Source organism: Cannabis sativa, chromosome 2 (assembly GCF_029168945.1).
Source record: "Cannabis sativa cultivar Pink pepper isolate KNU-18-1 chromosome 2, ASM2916894v1, whole genome shotgun sequence".
In the NCBI taxonomy this organism is placed as follows: Eukaryota; Viridiplantae; Streptophyta; class Magnoliopsida; order Rosales; family Cannabaceae; genus Cannabis; species Cannabis sativa.
Window position 1 is genome coordinate 15,879,513 of NC_083602.1, and position 22,348 is coordinate 15,901,860.

Consider the following 22,348-nt stretch of genomic DNA (forward strand, 5'->3'; position numbering starts at 1 on the left):
ACCAAGCAGGTTGGGGTCTACCAGTGTTGAAACTTTTGTAACTCTGTTTTGCCGCTTAGGTCGGCTAAGGGAAAAGACTTGTGATATTTTGTAAAACAATTTTTGGGATCCCAAACACATGTAACTTTTGTTTGTAAGGTTACAATTATTACAAGTTTATTTTTATTCTGTTTTCATTTAAAGTTTAATTTCCACGCTTATTTTATTAGTAATCCCGTACAAGGGATTAGGGTTTCTTAATCATCTTGGGTAGCGTGCCTAAATGTTAGGGCGTTACAGGTATGGTTCAACCCTACCAACACTAGTACATTAGCGGTACTAAGTCCATGTAGTATAGAGTTTGTACTTCAGTTAAGAACGTTCTTGATCATATGTTAAGCCTTGTGGATAGGTGTATGGGCACTTAAATACAAGTCGGTATTGTATCATATCCTATATGCATTTCTTAATGAGTTTGTCGACTCACAATTTTTACTGTCATGTAACCTATGTCTATATAACTAAAGCATATTCAACTCTCATCTTTCAAATCTTGAATTGAAATCATAAAAAATATACAAATAGTGATCAAGTATTTGTAAGCATTAAGTATAGATCATATAGATTAAAATAAAGAGGAATAAATTAGTAGAACATCATAAAAAGTAAAATAGACATTAAAGTGACTCTATTAACCTTTAATAAGAGAATTAGTGGATGAAAATTATGTTCATAATCATTGCATTCATAATAATAAATAATAACATAAACAAAATTAAAGAAAAAGAAGAAGAAGAAGATGATGATGAAAATACTAAGCAGTTGCTAATTAAGAGTTTATGAGTTTAGAGCTCTAAAAATGTACTGAAAATACGAATGATAATTTGTTTATATATACTAAAAAAGTTCTCCAAAAGATACTAAAAAGATTTAGATTTAAAACTTTAAAAGATAAATAACACGCTTAGGAGCCGCAACTCGGGGTACCGGAGCTGCAACCCCACTTGAGAAAGTCATCATTTTTTCTTCGCGATCTTTTTATTTTTATTTTTTCAAATTTTTGCTTCAGGAGGTATAGCTAGAGATGGAAATTTATACCGCGGGGATGGGTAACCGCGGGGACCCGCCCCTAATGGGGTGGGGATTCCCCATCTTAGTGGTTAATGGGGCGGTGGTGGGGGACAATTTCAATACCCGAAGCGGGGATGGGGCGGGGGCGGGGATAATACTATCCGCACCATATCCGACCCCGATACAGATATATATAATTTTTAATGTTTTTTTTTCAAACTTTGACACATATTCAGTTTTTATTTTCTATTAGGTTATGCTTTTTTTAAGTAGGTTTATTTTTTATCTTCTATGAATTATGAATGCATAATAAATATTTGTGAGAATATTAGTTTAACTTATTTTTTTCAATTATTTTAAATTAATTTGTTTTTTCATTTTACCTTAATAGATACCCGATGGGTTCCCCATAACCGATGGGTATTCCCCTACCCCGAATCCGTTGGTTATTAGACGGGGATGGGGCGGGGATGGGGGTATAAATAGGTAACGGGGATGGGGGCGGGGATTACATTCCCCGTACATTAACCGACCAATTTCCATCTCTAGGTATAGCCCCTATGTCATTTATGCTATTTTGTCTTTTCTGGAGCCATGGCTCCAGATTTCGGAGCAATGGCCTAGACTGACAAGTTTTTCCAATTTTATCTTTTTGCTCCATCTTGCTCCCGAACATCACTAACCTCACCAAGATGAAAAATAACTCCATTTAAGCCCACTTTTCTACAAATTTAGCTTGTTTCTCCATTTTTTAAAATATTTTTATCATATTTTCTTGCAACAAAAGAAAATAACCGTAAAACCAAACTAAATTGACATAAAAGACTCTAAAATATGTTATAAACTAACATAATAAACTAGTATAAATCTCGTTTGTCAATAATAAATATGAAATTATACCTAAGTGTAACAAATTTGTTTATACAACCTGAAATATCTCAAACACCAAGATTATAATAAATTCTTAATTGACAACCAATAATCTAACTCAAATAATTAAAGAAAATAGTAGATAAATGGTACCCAAGTGTTTAAACCCATTACGAGGCTCAAAATGATACTCGAAGCTCAAGCTCAAAATGTTAAATACAGTAGCTGGCCAAGGGTCTCGCTAGGGCTCCACCGTCTATGGTGGCAGTTCTCGGTCAAAAGTGGTGCATGGAGGATCGACCAATAGATCCTTAAAGATCTTGATGAGGAGAAACCAAAATCGGGTTTCTTTAGCTCGTTCACGGCCGGATATGGCCAGGGAAAAGCTGGATAACTTCAGCTTCGGTGAGAGTGAAACCGAGAGATAGAGAGAGTTTGAGTGAGAGAGAGGGTCAAGGTTGGGCTTTTCGAGGTTAAGGAAACTTGTTTTGTGGTCCGTCTAGACCATTGGCACCGACAAAGGACAATTTTGCTGTGGTACTATCACCGTACAAGGGAAAACTGAGAGAGATAGTGATATTGAGAGAGGGAGAAGAGGGGGATCGATGTTTTCTGGCTTGGAAGGAACGAACATGGAGTAAGTTGGGGGTGGGCGTGGTCGAAGCACAGTAGATTCCAGCGTTGCACAGGAAAACTGAGAGAGAGAGAGAGAGAGAGAGAGAGAGAGAGAGAGAGAGAGAGAGAGAGAGAGAGAGAGAGAGAGAGAGAGAGAGAGAGAGAGAGAGAGAGAGAGAGAGAGAGAGAGAGAGAGAGAGAGAGAGAGAGAGAGAGAGAGAGAGAGAGAGAGAGAGAGAGAGAGAGAGAGAGAGAGAGAGAGAGAGAGAGAGAGAGAGAGTGGGAAAAATTGAGCTAGATTCTGAGTTGTAGAGGCTCTGGACTTTGGGAAAAGTCAAAATATTGATTTTTTCTTTTTAGTTGTAGAGGCTCTGGGTATAGGGAAGTAGGAAAACAAAAAACTCATAATCCAAAAGCATTAAAATATCATGCCATAAAAAAGTAAATTCTTAACTTTTTTCCATATTTCGTGTAGATACTATTGAAAAAATTAAAATATGTTTTAAAAAAAGAGTTCTTTGATTTTTATGCTTTAAATTAGTTTTTTTTTTATAATATTACAAAAATTCACATAACAACTACCGAAACAAGCAACTAAAATCTAAATAACAACGTGCATAAAAACTATCGTAACAACTAAAACCGTAAATTAATAAAATTCAAAAAATGGTATACATGGAAATATTCCCAACATAAGGAGTGCTCTTAGAGCATCTCCAACGCTCATAGATGAGGAGTAGCCCAAGTTACTTTTGTCAGTAGCATAGCTACTATGCTCAGTAATATTGCATTGGAGGAATTCAAATTGACTACTCCAGCTGTTGTGTAGGAGCAACGGTCACTATCTAATTTTTTTTAATTAAAGAAATAATAAATAAAGGTCAAATCAATATTAAATGTACAGTAATGTTAACAATTTTAACACACTCAAATAATTTAATTAATAATAAAAAAAATCAACTATTTTACCCTCTATAAATACTCATTATTTTTCACTCTTCTTCTACACCATTTTTACAATTTCTTACAAAATTTATTATCACAATTTTTCTTTATATTTTTCTTCTCACAATTTCATATCATTTTCCAAACCACTTTTCTACATTATCTTATATTCATAAATGGATTCTCAAAATTCTCCACATACCAACTCTCAAAATTCAATCATTCAATCTTCTCAATCCAACCAAAATTATCAAAATTCTCCACAAACCAACCCACAAAATTCAAATTTGCAATATTTTCCAATCAACCAAAATTTTCCATATGCTAACTCTTAAAATCCAAATTTTCTATTTTCTCAATTTAACCATAATCCTCCATTTAACAATCCCCAAAAATTCTAATTTCCAATATTCTCAATTCAACCCAAATTATCCAATCTCCTCTTTCCCTTACCAAAATTTTAGCTCTTTTGAGACTCCCCAACATAGTCCAATCTTCACACAAAGAAATTTACTCCCACATGTGTTTCCCTCACCTTTTCCAAACCAACCCGAAATGGTTTCAAGCATTAATAAGCAAAGTATTGATTTGAATGTTGAATCGTCAACACAATCCGTCTCTGAAACTCATTCAACACATGGTGTTGAAGGGTTAGCAAAAGTGGTTCTACACAGTGAAGAGGAACCAAGCCAAAAAAATAAACTTAAATGGAGCAAGGAAGCAAATATACTTCTGATAAGTGCATGGCTTAATACATCTAAGGATGCTGTCGTGGGAACTGACCAAACTTCTGCAAATTTTTGGGGTCGGATCGTAAATTACTTCAACACCCACTACAAAGATGATCAACAAAGAACTGGAAAGCAATGCAAAGACCATTGGAACAAGATAAATCAAAAGGTGACACGTTTCAATGGGTGTTACAAGCAAGTACAACAAGCACATCACAGTGGTTGGTCTGATGACCGAATTATTGAGAATGCACATGAGATGTACAAGTCTGAAAATAACAATTCAAATTTTCAACTTGTAGACAATTGGAGATTTTTAAAAGATGAGCCGAAATAGAATGCAATGTACCAATCAGAAGGTGTTAAGAGAGCAAAGGTGTCAAGATCAGGGCCATATACTTCATCATCCAATGCAGACATCAGTGAGCATGAAGTTCGTGAAGAGCGCCCTATTGGCCAAAAGGCGGCAAAGAGAAAGGGAAAGGGAAAGCAAGATGAGAAACTTGCTACATTTTATGATATTAATCAACGGAAAGCAAATGAGTTGGAGAAATTTGTGGCGGTACAAGAAAAAAAGTAATGGCAAAATACATTGATTATCTATTCTTGGACACATCAAATATGACTCTTGAGCAAAAAAAAGATCATGAAAATTTGGTAGCTCATATTAAGACTAATATTTTAAATTTGTAATTTCTATGTATTTTTATCTAATTGTTATGTGTTATATTTAATTTGCAATTCCTATGTATTGTTCTTATCTAATTGTAACGACTATATTTTTATTAAATGAATTATCCTTTATTTAAATTATTTCATTTCAACAACTACATTTTGATTGTTAACGACTATATTATAACGACAATATTTTAACGGTTCTATTTTAATGACTGTATTTTAACGGCTATATTATAACAGCTATATTTTAACAGCTATATCTACTTTCTTTCATCTTTCAAAAATATTTGGTGGGGTCTCGAGTAAAGAATGGTAGGGTAAGTAAGTAAGTAGTGAAGATGGGGAAGTTGTTTTTTACTAATTTATAAAATTAATCACTTCATTTAGAATAATTGTATATAGTATTGTTGATATTATAGAGAAGGGTCACATGCATTGGTTATAGATAAATAGATAGGATTGGAGTAGGGGTTAATGTTATGAGGCGATACTTGTGGAAGTTTCCAAGGTCTTTTGTTTGTTGTTAATTAGTTTAGCATATTTGTGTTTTTTTTTTAATTTAGTATATTGTAACGACTATATTTTAACGGCTATATTTTAACACATCAAAGTACTCACCAAGTCTATATATACCAAGTTCTATTCTTCCTTTCACTCCTCTATTTTATACATAACTTTACACTCTCATTCATCTAACATTCTCAATTATAATCTACTAAAAATTAGGCAATGGATTCAGCAAGTCTCCAGATCCTTTTGAGAATATGTGTTATCGATATCATAATTTCGGAATGTAATGACGATCCGATGAATTTTTTTAAATGAATACTTAGCTGCGGGTACCTCAAGAAGGCGAGGAAGAAAAAGAGCCCACATTGACAGAGGTCGTGTAGAAGGACACGAACGCTTGTTCCGTGACTACTTTTCTGATGAGCTGGTGTATGCAGAATATCATTTTTGAAGAAGATTTAGAATGCGTAGGTATGTTTTTCTACGCATAGTGCAAGCTCTAGAACATCATTAAGAGTATTTTCAGACGAGATTTGATGCAATTGGTAGAAAAGGGCTTTCACCACTATAGAAGTGTACTGCTGCTATGCGAATGTTGGCATACGGAGCACCAGTCGATTACGTTGATGAGTATGTTTGAATTGGTGAAACCACTGCTATTGAATGTCTACTTAATTTTGTTTGTGGAGTGAATGAAATTTTGGGGTAGAATATTTGAGACGACCCAAACGTCGGTGACATTCACCGCTTATTTCAAATGGGAGAAATGCGTGGTTTTCCAGGCTTGTTGGGAAACATTGATTGTATGCACTGGAAATGGAAAAATTGCCCAGTTGATCACAGTGCAGCGACAATCATGCTCGAAGCAGTCGCGTCACAAGATCTTTGGATTTGGCATGCATTTTTTGGTGTTCCGGGATCCAATAATGATCTCAATGTATAAATCAATCATCATTATTCACTGATATCTTATAGGGGCAAGCTCCAAGAGTTGAGTTTATGATAAATGACACAGTACAACAAGGGGTATTATCTAGCAGATGGTATCTACCCAGAATGGGGTACATTTGTTAAAACTATCCCAATTGCTTCAAGGAGAGAAGAGAAAATTATTCGCCCAATGTTAAGAAGCTGTACGCAAAGATGTTGAGTGGGCATTTGGAGTACTTCAATCTCGTTATGCCATTATACGAGGTTCGGCTCGATTCTGGCAAAAAGATGCTCTTAACGATATTATGTATTCATGCATCATATTGCCCAACATGACTGTCGAAGATGAAAGAGAAATATATGAGTCATTTGATTTTAATTACGATGAAGGCTCCACCGATACCTCAACGATTGAAGTATGCCATGGACCTATTTCCGACTTCCCGACTATGCTTTAAAGAAATGTCGAAATTTGTTATAGAAATATTTACCGCAATCTTCAGGCAGACTTAGTGGAACACATATGGTCTAAATTTGGAAATAATTTTAATTAATATTTTTTTAATTATGTTGAATTGGTTAATTATTATTATGTTATATTTTGAGCTATTTTTAAATTTGGTGTAATTTAAATTTCATGTAATGTTTATTTTTATTAATATATGAACTTTAATGTATTATTGTGATATTTTTTATTATTAAAATGAATAATATATTAAATTATAGTGTGTGGGACCATAATAGCAATTTTAGAGTTGATAAGTATTGGAGTACTTTTTAGTAGTAAGTAGCTAAAAATAATGTAGAAGAGAGACAAAATAAAATATTATATTTTGAAGTGACGTGGAATTTTGTGATAACTTTTAAAGTGGCTTGCATTGGAATGCTCTTAGTTTAGAAAAACAAGTCGGTGGGTCCGCTACTCCGCTTAGAGTGTTTTGCCTGTTTGGCAGAGGGGAAACTCAGAAGAATACGCAAGGAAATTCCGCTTCGGCAAGAAAGGGAGAACTAGGATTTCAATTCACAGTGAGGAAAAGCTATGGACGACCACGAATTTCGGCGTATCTTGGATCTCTTCCCCCTCGTCCGATCCCGAGATTTTGTTGTAATGACTACTCCCACACTCTATATCTCTGTTTTTTTTTTTCTTTAATAAATACCTGAGACAAGAGATTGATTCAATTTAGTGGTCTGCATATAGGTATATACAAAAAATCTGAGAAATTTATAGACCTATACTTACCCTTAGTATTTAACTACCAATCGAAAATGAAAGTGCATTACTTTTGATAAAGAACTTTGTCAGATGTAGAATGAGCTGCAGCTAGTGGATTATACTGACTTATTAGGTTTACCCGAATAGGGGTTTAAGTATTTGTGTTGGTTCCTGAATTTTAAGTAGGTTGTCCAAGTTAGATTGAAATTTACAAACATTACTAGGTTTTCACCTTGTAATGGCTTGTATATGAATGAACTCTTGTTATTTATTTTTGAATTATATAAGAACGATGCACATGATTGGACTATGCATTTCTTAACTGAATGCAGTTTCAGGCTGAATCAGAATCATCAAGTAGACAATCATCTTCTAAGCCGTCGCAAAATGAAGAGGTACTGCCATGTAATGTTGTTTTGTTTTGAGTACAATTCTATTTTCTTGTATTATGAACTGTATTTATACAAGTAGCGTTGTTTTTGTTTCAACATTGTTGTGGCAAAAGTTTTGACATATTGTTAATATTTCTGTGACAGCTAAAAGATTGGCAAGACGCATGGGAAGAAGGAAGTAGCAAAGAAGTTGAAATCAAAGGAACTGATCATAATGGTATGCTTTCACTTGTAGAACTTCTATCTAAAGAAATCTATATGCTTATTCTCTAATTTAACTAGCATAATGAGACTTATATGGACTTTGCAAATCCCGGATATTTTTTTTTTATTGCTTTTGCCTATTCATTAGCCTTTGCACCACTTCTGTGTATTAGCTAGCTTATTGCATATTTATCATTAGCTAAGAACCTGGGTTTGCATTTGGGATGTCGGTTCATTGTTCAGTGTGATAACCTCTTATAAGCCTTTTTATTCAGCATATTAGTCGTGTACTCTTTACACAAATAGATTGACAAGTGAATATTTCATTTACCCGGACTTTCTGGGTAACCATTTTCAAAAGTCTCTTTTTTGGGCTTCTTGTATTCTTTGTTTGAAAAGGAAAAAAAAAAGCAATGTTTCAGATAATTGATTCCCTTGTGTGACAATATATTTTTCATTTCCTTTTCATGAGCCTCAGTTTCAAAAGTCTTCTCGTCCTCAGGTTATATACTGTTTCTTATGAAGTAAGAACTACGATGAACTGGGACTTTAAGTTAGTAGAAATAAAATGATGAAGCAGTACTCCTCACGATTCTGATCTACTTTCTTTCATAAATTACTTCCTCTTATTATTATTTTCGAACTGTGTGTTTCATTTTGCTTTTTAACTAGCTACATAAAAGTAACATTAATACATTATGAATAAGAAACGTTCTTCACTTGTTAATTTACAATCTCCAGTACATAATTGATTTCTATATGCTTGTGGATGTGAAATTTAACAGATGCATTTTGGAAGAAGCTCAAGTCAGCTGTTGAGGGAAAGGTATGTTCAGCTTCGGCTTTTAATCATATTATTATGTATATTTTAAAAATTAGGCTCCCTGCCTGATCTTATAACAATAATAAATTAATTTTAAAAGTACTGCATTGTACATTTTGCTAATTGTTGGAACTTGGTATAAAATATTTGTCGTGTTCTTTTCTTTTAAACCACATTTATTCATAAAATTTTATATAATCTACTCTATCACTTTTGGAAAATGAAACTATTTTAGTCTATATTATAACTTGTGCTAGATAATCTAAATTCTAAACATTTAAGATATAACATATATCATTGTTGACAGTCTTAGTTTAGTATCCGTACTTAAGGTATATATAACAAATGTTTTGAAAAGAGAAATTGGTGAAAAAAAACCCCTTAATCATTACATTTTAAGAGACTGAACCCTCCATATTTAATTGTTGATGGATAAACTACCAAACCACCGTTATAATAACAAATCCACAGTTCCATCCATTTTTCTCAGTTATCTAGCAGCATAGACTGTCCATGTCAATTTCAAAATAAATATAATGAAAGTATATTTTAATTAATAAAAATATAATGTAATAAAAATTAAGTTAGAAACTCAAAAAATAAAACTAGAACACCACCAAAATAAACCCAGATTTCTTCTAAAAACCCAGAAAATTTTCAAAATCTCCAGTCCTAAACAAAAGAATATCTCATAAATCTTTACCAATATTAATCTTACCCTTTTGCAGTTCCTTCTAATTGATAAATTTATTGCAACCCATTGTGATTTTAAACAATGAAATCTTTCTCATTCTGCTAATAACTTCAATTTCAATTTACATTCAAGCTCTAGCACTAATTCTTAACAAGTTCCAAAAAGAGAAAGTTAACAAGTTACAAAACAATTCAAATCCCAGATCGTTCTTTATTTTCCACCTCCCAAAACCTAACAAAATTGATCTGTCATACAAAACCCACACAAATTTTTAAAACCACCACACATAAACAACTTCGAGATGGTTATTTTAGTTGAGACTAGTCCTTGATGAACATTTGGGAAATTGAATATATCTTTGGACTTATTCTTATGAGCAAATTTTGAGTTGCTAAGAAACATGATACGAGAGTCCTCAATGTAAAAATGATGTATTGCTGACTAACATATGTTGGTGTTGCATAGCTCTAATCGGGTACTTGGTAGAGTCAAATGTTAGAATAATTGTGATGGGAAGTTGGCAGTAAAAATTTCTCATAAACACTCCCAATAATATTAGATTTACTTCAAGTGATACATAAGCATATACAGTACATTTTGTTGAATTATTTTGTACTATCGAGTTTAGGTCAATGTTTTTGGCTAGTTTCTGTGGTTTGGTGGGGATTTAGTGTTTGTGGGGCATTAGTAGCAAGGGAGTTGAGGCAAGCATATTTTTGTTATGGAATGTTGAGCTTCTTATGTTCAATGGTGGCCTAAATCTCTCCTCAGAACAATCAAATATTTGCAAATTTAAACGAAGGAGCAATGAAAGCAATACGATTATAATTACCAGTGCTAAATTATGTAGGTTGATGCAGCAGATGCAGAGAAATTTTGCAAGACATTTCAGAGAATTCATAATCAACTTGTAAGTATTGTTTGTATGATCATTTTCATGGACCATAGCTACTATAAATGCTGAGTCCTCTTGCAAATTAAATTAGATTGTACTACTGCCTAAGGCCTTTTTTTTATCCACACATTTCAGGTTAATAAAGAACTGAGTTCAGAGGCTGCCCAAAATTTTCTAAACTTGTCAATTTCTGACAAATAGGCTAAAGTACGCTTTGTACATTTGCTTGTTCCTTTTTTTATTATTTTTTTAAAATTATAAATGGCATAATTGGATTTCGGCTTGTGTGAATGCACAACTGCTTGGATCAAATTTGTTACTTTTAGAACAAGTAATGGAGAGGTTAAATCTATGGAGAAAAGAGAGTTTATATAGTCCGTTGTATTGTTTGATGTAGGTCTCACAATTTAGTGCTCCGAAACTGAAACTGTGTATAACAATAGAAAGAGTACTTCACCATTGTCAATTCTCTTGCGTACTCAAGATAATATTTTGATTGAAACATATTCAAACTTCATGATTTGTAGTTTGGTCAAATTTTGTGTTTCATGGCTTGAGCGCTTATTTAATGGCAGAGTTGATCATTGGGACCACATAAATCTACAGTTAAAAAAAAAAAAAACACATTTGGTAATCGTAGATAAGAACACGAGAAATCCAAACTCAAATCCTTTTGTTTTTTTTGTTATGAATAGGGTGACCAACTAAATAGATTTACTAACTTTTTTCAGCAAAAAACTTCAATATATATTTGTTTTGCAACTAGATTTATTGTTTAGCAAAAATAAATAAATAACATGAATAGTGGGGGAATGCAGAATCTTCCGCATACCCTAACAATGTCATTATACAATTATTAACTCAAATTATTCAATGTACATCGCATATACAACTAGCATTTAATTACGATTTCTTGCCAAATAGTAAGCAACACGATTAGTAAATTGCTTAGCAAAAATTAAATAGACATTATTTAAATTAGAAAGAATATGTTTGCACTCAGAAATGCAAAACTTGAAAATAGAATCCATATCTAATGAATTTTTGGATAGCTTGGATTGTGAGCAAACTATCTGATTCCACCACAACATCATGTCTCGCTATTTCTTTTAACCATCTCAACACTTCCTTAACTCCGATAGCTTCAGCAAGAACAAGATCAACTACTCCCATCCAGCTTATTGTCCAAGCCATAATAAGCTGACCAGAAGAGTTCTGCGCTACCCAACCATACCCATACTTATTCTGATTGCTAAAGATAATTGCATCGACATTGATTTTGATCGTATTACCAATCGGTGTAATCCAATGCTCGTGCCCTTCATCGTCTTGTAAAGAAAACAACGATGAACCAAAAATTTTATCTTGAGCACAACTCTATTGATCAAAACTACCCTTAGCTAATGAAACCACCTCTTTAACAGTCTTATTCTTACCATTCCACACCTTGTCATTGTGCACAAAACTCTATGTTTCATACCAGAATCCCAACAATGAAATTTATCATGAAACTATCCCCCAAATAAATTGTCACCAATCTCTATCACCAAAATACTCGCCATCTGCTAGCAAGCAAAAACAAACGAATACCTGACAAGACAATGAGAAATAGACTCTCCAATTCACAAATTCATTGAACACAACAAGGAGAGAAGAACATATTTCACGCTTAATTGTTATTGGAAAGATAAAATCATGTTTACTAAATATTAGATTCACATTTCACGCCGTTTTTATAATAAATAAAAATAACTATAGATAATACAATTGAATTATGTATAATAAGCAAGGTTTATATAATTTAATTATACGCCAATAAACTTTTATTCCATATATATTATTGTGGGTTATTTTTATCGAAAATATAGTTAGATATTTTATTTTTTTTCATGATTATTAGTTTGCATATGTTTTATATAATATAATAAAGTTATATATAATGAACTTTTAAATAAAATCTTATTTAGCCTAGTTCTTCAATATTTGCTCAATTTTCGATTAAGTCATCTCATCTTTATTATTACTTTTATTCTATTTTTATTTTTAATTGCTATAATAACTTTTCAAAACATATTTATAAAATATGTGGTAATTAAAATATATGTTTATTGTATGAAAAATTTGACATATTTTGTAAAACACTATTAAAGTAGTATTGTATTCAAGTGTGTTAAATTATTGTAATGATCTATCCTTTTGACACTTCAAATAATATATATTTTTTTTTAATAAAGAAAAAAAATATGGATATTATCCCAATTTCTGCACAAGGTAATATGGCATTAGGCAAGGTGATATGTGGAGGTTGATTCACGACCTGGACGGTTTGTTCGCCTTCGAATGCTCTGTCTAGAAGAGTCAACACTTGCGTCTGAATACCCAACAAACATCTAGATTGGAATCTGTGAGGGGTGTTCTAAGAAGATTGCTTTTTCTTAGCTAAGCAAAATCCTCCGCCCAGAAGAATGCAGTGAATTTAGAATCCTAAAAAATATTTTTCATGAATATCTCCTTATTTTTGGTTTGATGAAATCCCTACATTTATGGGATTTAATTTGCACAACCGAGAGATTCAAGAGATTTTATATTTAAATTTCCCATTATTTTCTTATTATTTTTAGTAAAAATGTTCATTGCATATTATCTATAAATAGTGGGAGCCATTCTATTATTAAGGGGTCAAGTTCAAACTTTCAAGAGAGCACTTACGATGCTAAAATATTTTATAAGCTTTCACCAAGTTATTAAGAAATTCACTTGACCGGTTTCTTGTGATCTTGATAATCTTCGAAGTAATACAAATTAAAGAGGAGTAGGCTATTACCATAATCATAGGGCCAGACTTCTATAAAATTCTTTGTGTTCTTATTGCTCATAATTATATTTCTATTATTATTCATTATATTATCGCTTTAAAGACTCAACATCGTTGGCTAAAAGTGATGTCAAAATTTTGATACTTTCATTAAGAGCAATTGAAGACGACCATCAAGTAGTTTTGATCATCGAATAATGTTTTGACAAGAAGGTCTCAATCCACTGAACCATTTGATCCAATAGTGAAAGATCCCAATGTTCAAGTTCCCATTGATCAGAGAGATCCAACAGTGATGGACCCAAATCAGAATGTTTGACTGCCTCCGCAAGCTTCACCAGTGAGGCTTGGAGTAACAACCCCTCTGGCTGGGTTCACTCCTCGCACGCAAGAGACTAGGAACACCAGCCAAGTATATACGGGAGAAACTTGACCAGGTACCGGACAACCTTCTGTGGGAGAACCCCATGTTGATTTGGGGACAACACTAATTTGGAAACCCTAAGAGAAGTTGTGGGGAAAGTATAAACTCATACTAATGTCCTTCACCACAACCAGAAAGAAACGCGCTCTGTGGCGAACTAAGTGTTCGAACAGCAGAGATGCCAATTCCAAGAGTGGATGGACAGACAAGCTGAGTCCATGCGTGCCCAGAAAGAAGAAATTAACTTTCGATCAAGGGAAGCTATCGACCTGATAAAGCGTTTTCACCAACAAACGGGTGAAAGGTGTTGGAGAACCCTTCTCTCAGAAGAGATCCTGCTCAGGGAAATGATCCTTACATTCCCCCTAGAGGACAACAGTACGGTCCGGAGGAGCGTCCGACCAACTACATAAAAGCTAATGGGAGTCTTTTAAATTTAAGGCTTTTTAAGGAAGAGGTAAATGATAAGTAAAAGATATAGTTATATCTTTTCCCTTCTCCTTTTTTAAGCCAATTTTGAAATCCCTATACAACTAGGAATAGGAATACAAATTTAAAAGGTAACAACAATTCCTAATGCTATTGGGACTAAGGAAAAATTAGAGAATTAAAGGAAAAAGGTAAATGATAAGCAAAAGACCAAAAGTCTTTTCCCTTCTTCCTTTGTCTCTCTAATTTTTAATGACATCTTCAAATAGGATTAGGATTCCAATCCAATTAATCCTAATGTCATAACAAAAAATAAGAAAATTTCAAATTTTCAAAGAAAGAGATAAAAAGATAAGTGAAAGAAAGGATAAGATTTTTTTCTCTTTTTCTTTATTAATTAATTTTCAAAATTCTCAAGGACCAAGAAAAAGTGTTCAAAGTCCTAATCCAATTAAGAATGCTTGAAGAATAGATACAAGTGCCTAAGAATGTCAAAATTGATGCCCATCTGGTAGTTTCAAGGGAAACAGGCTTGGTTCACGTCATCAAGTTAACTCCACACAAGTGTAATGTTTACTTACGGGCAAATGTTAACCTGTAAACTTTCCCTGGTGACGTGGACATCAATGTTTGACATGTGGCATGAAGGATGGCATCACAAAGTTGAGTAGACCCGAGTCATAGTAGTCGACCTGGGAGGGGACCCTAGCCCTACGCTCAGGTTGACTTTGGGATCTCTAGGATGGAAGTTTGGACTTCAATAAAATGAATCAAATCCAATATCTTTCATTATTCTATACCACGAAGACATGGAGCAATCTAATCCAAGCCACAAGAGTTGAAATTACACAAATGTTAAATGCCAAAATATTACATATTTTATAGTGTAAAAATACAAAATAAAATTAATTCTTTATAATATTTTAAAGAAATTAATGCAATATATTATTATATTGAAAATATTTTATTTAAGATTAATTTTATCTTTGTTTATAAATAATAATAGTATTTATGGCATAATTGAGAAAAAGAAATAAAAAGTTAAGAAAATGCATTGTATTTATTTAAAGAAATACAAATTAATTAAATTTTAAATAAATATTTTCATTAAAATTATTGTGATATATTTTATGTTGAAAATATTTTGTTTGGATTTAATTTTGTTTGTGTTTGATTGAGAAAATAGCATTTGTGAAAAGAAAGGAAAAGAGAAAGAAAAATAGTAAAAATGTGATCCAAAGCAATGAAAAATGGCATTTTTGAAGAGCCAAAACAGTCCAAGAAAAAAGCCCAATCGGCCCAAATCTCTCTCTCCCAGCAGACAAGGCAGCCACGTGGCCTCCTCCCATTCGCCCGCAGCTGCCACCGCCAGCACCAGCAACTCCTCTGCTCCCACGCGCGCGTGACGCGCACGGCTTCTCCTTAGCCGTGCGTGTGCGCCACTTCCCAGGCGCGCGAGTAGTTCTCTTTTGGTCCGATTCTCTTCAGCCAAAAGGTGGCTTTCTCTCCTCTTGCCACGTGTCAAGTTGCACACCAAAGCCACCAATCCGAGCTTTACACGTGGCACTCCGAAATTAACTTTTTGTATTTACAATTTTACCCACATGCAATTTGTAATAAGTTTAATTGCGTATTAGTCCTTTTACCCTTCTATAAATAGAAGCTTAGGTTTTTAGAATTCAGTTACAGTTTTAGAGTTTCAGACAGAAAAATCCAGAGAATACGCTCAGTTAGTTTACCGCTTTTCTTAGTTAATTTTCTTATGGGTTTCTAAGTTCCCTTATTATTAAGGTGGACGATGAAACCTAGTGTATTTAATTAAGTATTTATTTTTATTTTGATTCTCAGTACAATATATGCTTATGATTTTCACTTCTTAAAATGATTTTCTTTCATCTTTAATATCACGTATTTTTGATAGTTAGAAATTATTAATGCTTGGTTCTACATTTTATTAAAAATAATATTCTTTGATTTTTTGTATTTACATTAAATTGTTTCACATTTAATGCTTAGAAGTTATAATTTTAAAGCGAAGGAAAATTTATTTTTTATTAGAAAATAATTGGTTTGATTACTGGTTAAATTATGAGAATCAATATAAACATAAATATTTTTATATACACTTAAGTGGATTCTGAACCCTTAATAACATCCCAAATATTACTGAAAATATCTGTTACTGTCATTTTTATTGTTTAAATATTTTATTTTATTTTGTTACCAAAAACCTCACCATTTTCGGAACTAGGTTAGAGTTTTATTAGCTTAGATTAAATAAGTATTTTCTTCGATTTCACGCAATTCCCATGGGTTCGACCCCGTTCTTCACAATCTCAATACTACAATAAAGATTCGTGCGCTTGCGAGTTGATAAATGTAAAACGTACCATTTCGGTATACAACAACAAACCTGCAATTTGGAAGCCAACCTGGGCACCTAGGGTTTCACCCGACACCTAGGTTGACATCCTCAACTAGGGTTTTAGTTTTCGGGACTGTCTTAGTGCAAAATGGTCAAAACTTGCATTGAGATATCAACTAGACATACCACAGACATATTTGAGGCATCATAATCAAAATCAAAGCAAGTTAATTTTTGAGCACTCAAGGCCCCAAGGCCCCAAGAACCAAACACCAGGTTGAAAATCTATCAATCTGGGCGCCTTTCAAGTGTCTGATTGGAGATCCAACTTTTGCAATGTATTCGTCTTCATCAAAATGGGGAAATAGGTCCTCTCAGAGGAAAAATAACAATTCATGGGCATAAATAACAGGGCCCAGCGCCCAAGTTGACACTTGGGGTTGGCCCTGCCCCCAGGTTGACATTTTAAATGTCAACCTGGGCCATTTAAAGTGGAGTTTTTTTAGGAATTGTTTTGGGCATCTTCTCTATCTTCAGAAAATATTGAGATTCAACTATTTCTGTGGACCAAATAGAATCTATAAAGGGCTAAAATAGGGATCTAGCGCCGAGGTTGACACTTGGGGCTGGGCCCTACGCTTAGGTTGACAGTAAGTCAACCTGGGCTATTTTCGATCCAGTTCAACAAAGTGTTTCGGGCATTTTTATCAATAATAACAAAGATTTAAGTAAACTTGGGGAGAAAACCACAATCTCGAGTCCCTGGAAACAGGGCCCAACGTCCAGGTTAACCTAAGGTTGGGCCCAGTGCCTAGGTTGATTATCAACCTCGGATGTTGCCTTCAATTGCTCGAATGCCAAAACTGATGCGACCATTGAATCATGCATGGTCAAAAATAGGGTAAGAGACATCGTCCTCAAGTTCAGAAGCCTTGGAAGTATCAAAAACAAAATCTCGGGAGCTCGAGAGAAAGGGCCCAGCACCACGGTTGACAAAAGGCCTGGTGCGCTGGGTTATGCTTATCCGAATCTGATGTCATTTCGACCGTCTGTCTAGTTTTTCACAATTACAATGATCCATGAAGTCAGAGAAATCAAATTCACAACTTTGTATTTCTTATTTCCAGCACACCTGGAAATGAAGAGTTTCGAGTCTCTCATTTCTGCAAAACAACAACATCTTCGAGAACCGATGACCAACTTCGCTAGAACATATAAATGGAGTAAGTGGTGTCAACCTGGGCATTGGGATGTGCTGGATGTCAACTTGGGTGTTGGGACTTGCATTGCTTTTAGTAAAACAACCATAACTCACTCAATTTTTATCCGATTAACGCAATTCAACTTGCATTTTGAAGCTATTTAAATGCTCTATCAAGTAATGTCTCACACCACAGTTGCAATTTTGAAGCTATCGTTATCGAAATTCACCCCCAAGAAAGTTACGAAAAGAAGCTTCGAGTTACCTGCAGCGCGACCCACCGGGCACCAAAAATTGGCCATCATCAGGAGAAACTAATTTTCACCGTTATATCATCATCAACAGTGGAAAAAAAACTTATTTGTAGATTTCTCCTATTTTTGTGGGGGCTCATTGACCTATAAAAAGAAAAGTCCCTTAGCTCATTTTACACATTCAGAAAACTACCTACAAGGTACGTATCCTCATTACTACCGCGATATAGAGAATGTACCACTATCAATCGGTTGTGTCTCTCTTAATTACTTAACTACTTTTTTCATTCTCGTCAATCTAACGAGCGAGTGTAACTTAAAAATTTAGTCTAAATTTTTGAGTCAATAATATATATATTTGAGAATAAAAAAGTGTAATATTTAAATTTCTCTTTTTTTTTCATTCATTCCCTACTTTTCCTTAAAGATTCTCTCTCGTAATTAAATTAAGTGTTTGGATGCACTTGTTAGATCCTTGACAAAATCTGAGTATGATCATGTAATATGCTCTATTCAGCCATTTATGGTAAAAGTTCTTTAGTAATTTTACAAGGTTTACAATAATTGATAAACTTATATTTTTCCCAAATATTTGTTAAATTTGTAAATTGTGATGCCAAAAACATTTTTTATATTTTCATAAAATTATAGTTTCAACATTTCGATATTTTCATCCTCTTGTATAGGTTTAAAGTTTTATCATCCGTCTTAATCTTAACATTATATGATAAAAAGTTTTACTGCAATTATTAGACCCAAAATAGACGGTAAAAGAATAATTAAAAAAAATGAAATTATTGTATTAAATTGAGGAGGATGTCTTGCCATTAAGGATTACCATTGGTTTGCTGAATTTTGTGTTCTATTTTAGCACACAACCCAAAAAACAAACGATACAGGCCACATCAGTATCAAGATGTCGAACCAAAAGAGTCTAATTCGACTTGAACAGTTATCTATGTCTGTGAATAACTAATCTTCCTCACAATGAAAGAGCAATCAAATGAACTAATCATGAAGAGTTCCCAGAATGTCGTCCTCCCTATACAGATGATACCTGGAACAAAAAAATGAGCAAAGTAAGAAGCATATTTCCGTGTCAACCAATAAGTTTCTGACTAATTAACAATAATTTGATTCTTGAAACATGAGACGTTGGAGAGTAAAATTTATGGGATCTTTAAATACTAAAAACAAACTAACAAACCGAGACCAGAATTATTCAGACATTCAGAAACCGAATAACTCAAACCAACCAGCTTTTCATTTTCACTAGCTCTTATATTCCTACCCCGAGTTTTCTCTGCCCTCTTTCTCAACCATAACTTTATCCTTTGAACAATGCCTTTAGCATAAACACCATTCAAAGATACTAATTAACAATAAGGTATGCCCCCAAGATAAAATTACTAAATAGTACTCCAAGGCAATATGCTCTGAAGTCTGAACATGTGGACTTTCTTCTGATACAGGTTTGTATCTCACCCATCAGTAAATACAAAACTACAACTACCATAAAGATAAGAAAGTTTCCAAGGGGGAAGAGGACATTTCAAAATGGAATACACGGCTCTTTGATGTTCAAAACGAAAGAAGAAATGACTTTGAAAAAAAAAAAAAAAGAAATGAAAGACTGTTATTTGTCTAAAAATGTTAGTGCACTATTTGATTTTACAAGCTAATGAACAAAGAGAACTAACATATCTCCATCTAGTTTAAAAATATTAACACAACATGACGAACTCTTAAATGGATATTTTCATAATTCAAGATAGCAGCGAAATCTTACTCTTTATCGGCGAGTTTAACTTCAGTTCCTCCATATTCGGGCAAAAGAACTGTGTCTCCTTCCTTTACATGTACAGGAATTAGTTTCCCATCTCTATCACGACCTCCTTGACCGACAGCAACAACTTTTCCAGTGTTCAGCTAAATTATTAAACACACACAGCAAAAATGAGCCCATGAAGAGAAAAGGAAAGAAAAAGTAAGATTAATATAATGCTAAACTTATTGGAAACAAATTTCAAATCATTGCAGAAATGTAAGGTTAATCAAAAGTAGTTTCTCTTCTTTTTCGTGTAAAATGAAGGACCTAATCAAGAACATGATAACAATATTAGCAAGAGAGGAAACGCAAATGAATTAAATAAGAAAACAACAAAGAGGTTCATACTTACATTAAAATCCCCAAAGAAGTCGAAAGCAAAAAGATAATTATTGCAAGCATAACCAAACTAATTACAAGTATATACAAACAGATATACAGAAAAACGGAAACACATTTGAAAAACATATGAATCGTGAACAGAAATCACAAAAATCAAATAAAACAGGCAAACTTTATTACATAAATACTGGTGTTTTCTTTTCATTTCTTATCAGAATCAGGTAGTCGGAGTTGTAATTACTTTAGAAGCCATGTTTCGAACAAAACTTATAGAATAATAAGAACTCTGTGTGTGCGGATAAAAGAAATGTGGGGAGAAAAGAGTAACCTTGGAAGTTTTTTCAGGAAGAAGAATGCCGGAGTTAGTCTTTGCAGGAGGGACGATTTTCTCAATCAAAATGCGATCGAACAATGGGATCAGCCGTCTCGCCATATCTAATCAGAGAAGAGAAAACAACCGAATGTAGAAGAGTGTAGAAGCTTCTTCTCAGCTTTGAGCTCTCAACGATGAGAAAGATGGATACTGAAGCTCCATTTAGGGTTTAAGGAGGATTTTAGGTTGTTCCTGTAAGTTTACTCTTTTACCCTCGTACATTGTGATTTTTAGCCTAAGATATATGGAGCGAAATAGGAAAATTTCGTTTATTATACTTAAAAATTTTTATTTCAAAAAATACTCTTAATTGTTTTTTTTTTTTTTGGAATAAAATTCAACTTCATTAACTCAAGAGCAATCGCTCAAAAGTACAACTTTAAGTTCCGAAGGGACATCATCCTTCGTGAACATACGATCAGCAAACAACCGAGACTGACGTGCAACAACATGTGCAGCTCGATTAGCAGAACGTTTAACAAACCTTAACGAAACATTATTCATAGAGTCTAACAAAAACTTACAATCTTTCACAATTAAACCAAACGCCGAAAACATCTCAACCAGACTATTGATAGCTTCCACAGTAACTAAGCTATCACTCTCCACACACACATGTTGGTACGACTTGTCCTTCAACCAACTCAAAGCCTCCTGTATACCCATAGCTTCGGCAACAGCTGGGGCAGGTTTTCCCGGCTGAGACAACCCCACAGCCACCAGAAGCTCCGCCTTGCAGTCCCTCACCACGAAACCAATCCCATATCGGCTATTGCTGTCAAAAATTACAGTGTCCACATTAAGCTTGATCCCATTAAAAACAGGTTTAGTCCAAAGCTCATCCCCTTTATTGAGAAATAACGGATTCAACGAAGGGTAGTTCTCACCCATTTGAGCTTTTCTCCATTGATCAAAAGATCTTAATGCAAACTGAACAACATCATCAACACTCCGACTATTCTGATCCCAAACCAATTCGTTCCGAGCCTTCCATATTGCCCAACACAAAGTACCAACCTGAACAACTTTAACATCATCAACTTTGTCCATTAAATCCTGCAACCAGTCCCTAAACGAATCCCACACCCGACCCCCATCACTCACAGCAAGCTTCGTCCAACACGCAGCAGCAAAGTCACAGTTAATTAGACAATACGAGATGGTTTCGCTGGAAACCAAAGGCACCTTCCTCTCAAAAAGTCTCTTCCTAGTTGGGAGACAATTGGCCGCTGCCCTCCAAAGAACATCTTAAACAGTAGGCGACACTTTCAAGTTCCACAAATCCTTCCAAAACTTTGAACCCCCATCCCTCTCTTCAACACTAGAGTCACGGTTAATAAGCAATTGATAAGCTGATTTAACCGAATAGCATCCAAGCTTCTCCTTCAACCAATACCAAGAATCGCTAGCATCACCAATAGCTAACGAAATTCCCAAAATAACATCAGCTTCACTTTCATTGAAAATATCCCGAACCACCTCCTCATCCCACTCCTTATTTCCAAACTTAAACAAGCTATGAACCTTTAAATCATTGTAAGCAGTTAAGTCAGAAGTTGGTATTGGAAACTCATCACTAGGAAGCCACAGATCCAAAGCAAATCGGATAGATAAACCATTCCCAACCCTCATTCGTAACCCAGCCTTTAGAACATCTTGAGCCTCCACTAAGCTTCTCCAAATAAAGCTCGGATTAGAGCCTAATTCAGCATAATATCTCGCTTGATACACGCGACTCACCAAAGAATTAAGATTAGTGATAAG

At 34.1% G+C, this 22,348-nt stretch overlaps 3 protein-coding genes across 4 annotated transcripts; 2 read left to right on the plus strand and 1 right to left on the minus strand.

The window, feature by feature from the left end:
• Positions 1–4,035: 4,035 nt before the first annotated feature.
• On the plus strand, positions 4,036–4,548 carry LOC115720104 (glutathione S-transferase T3-like). Its single transcript, XM_061109189.1, has one exon. It carries the CDS (start codon positions 4,036–4,038, stop codon positions 4,546–4,548), a length of 513 nt encoding a protein of 170 aa, XP_060965172.1.
• Positions 4,549–7,202: 2,654 nt separating this feature from the next.
• LOC115721210 (uncharacterized) lies at positions 7,203–11,090 on the plus strand. 2 transcript variants are annotated; one of them, XM_030650470.2, is made up of 6 exons: positions 7,203–7,434; positions 7,884–7,940; positions 8,082–8,154; positions 8,927–8,967; positions 10,509–10,568; positions 10,689–11,090. In XM_030650470.2, the coding sequence occupies exons 1-6, from the start codon at positions 7,369–7,371 to the stop codon at positions 10,752–10,754; spliced, it is 363 nt and encodes a 120-aa protein (XP_030506330.2). In that variant the 5' UTR covers positions 7,203–7,368; the 3' UTR covers positions 10,755–11,090. The 2 variants fall into 2 exon arrangements, with proteins under 2 accessions (XP_030506330.2, XP_030506329.2); XM_030650469.2 differs by having other exon boundaries at positions 7,209–7,434; positions 7,878–7,940.
• Positions 11,091–18,820: 7,730 nt separating this feature from the next.
• LOC115721400 (10 kDa chaperonin, mitochondrial) lies at positions 18,821–20,816 on the minus strand. Its single transcript, XM_030650685.2, has 3 exons — positions 20,540–20,816; positions 19,831–19,970; positions 18,821–19,098 (listed from the first exon to the last, which is right to left on the minus strand). The coding sequence occupies exons 1-3, from the start codon at positions 20,642–20,644 to the stop codon at positions 19,050–19,052; spliced, it is 294 nt and encodes a 97-aa protein (XP_030506545.1). The 5' UTR covers positions 20,645–20,816; the 3' UTR covers positions 18,821–19,049.
• Between the last annotated feature and the right edge of the window lie 1,532 nt (positions 20,817–22,348).

What these genes read in the sequence shown, in the direction of transcription:
- LOC115720104 (XM_061109189.1), top strand. Translation starts at nt 4,036, where the DNA reads ATGGTTTCAAGCATTAATAAGCAAAGTATTGATTTGAATGTTGAATCG.
- LOC115721210 (XM_030650469.2), top strand. Translation starts at nt 7,369, where the DNA reads ATGGACGACCACGAATTTCGGCGTATCTTGGATCTCTTCCCCCTCGTC. An exon ending in TCCGATCCCGAGATTTTGTT is followed by an intron (nt 7,435 to 7,877) that starts GTAATGACTACT and finishes AACTGAATGCAG; the next exon opens with TTTCAGGCTGAATCAGAATC. An exon ending in AGCCGTCGCAAAATGAAGAG is followed by an intron (nt 7,941 to 8,081) that starts GTACTGCCATGT and finishes TTTCTGTGACAG; the next exon opens with CTAAAAGATTGGCAAGACGC.
- LOC115721400 (XM_030650685.2), bottom strand. Translation starts at nt 20,644, where the DNA reads ATGGCGAGACGGCTGATCCCATTGTTCGATCGCATTTTGATTGAGAAA. An exon ending in TTCCTGAAAAAACTTCCAAG is followed by an intron (nt 19,971 to 20,539) that starts GTTACTCTTTTC and finishes TTAATAATTTAG; the next exon opens with CTGAACACTGGAAAAGTTGT. An exon ending in GTTAAACTCGCCGATAAAGA is followed by an intron (nt 19,099 to 19,830) that starts GTAAGATTTCGC and finishes TTTTTGTTCCAG; the next exon opens with GTATCATCTGTATAGGGAGG.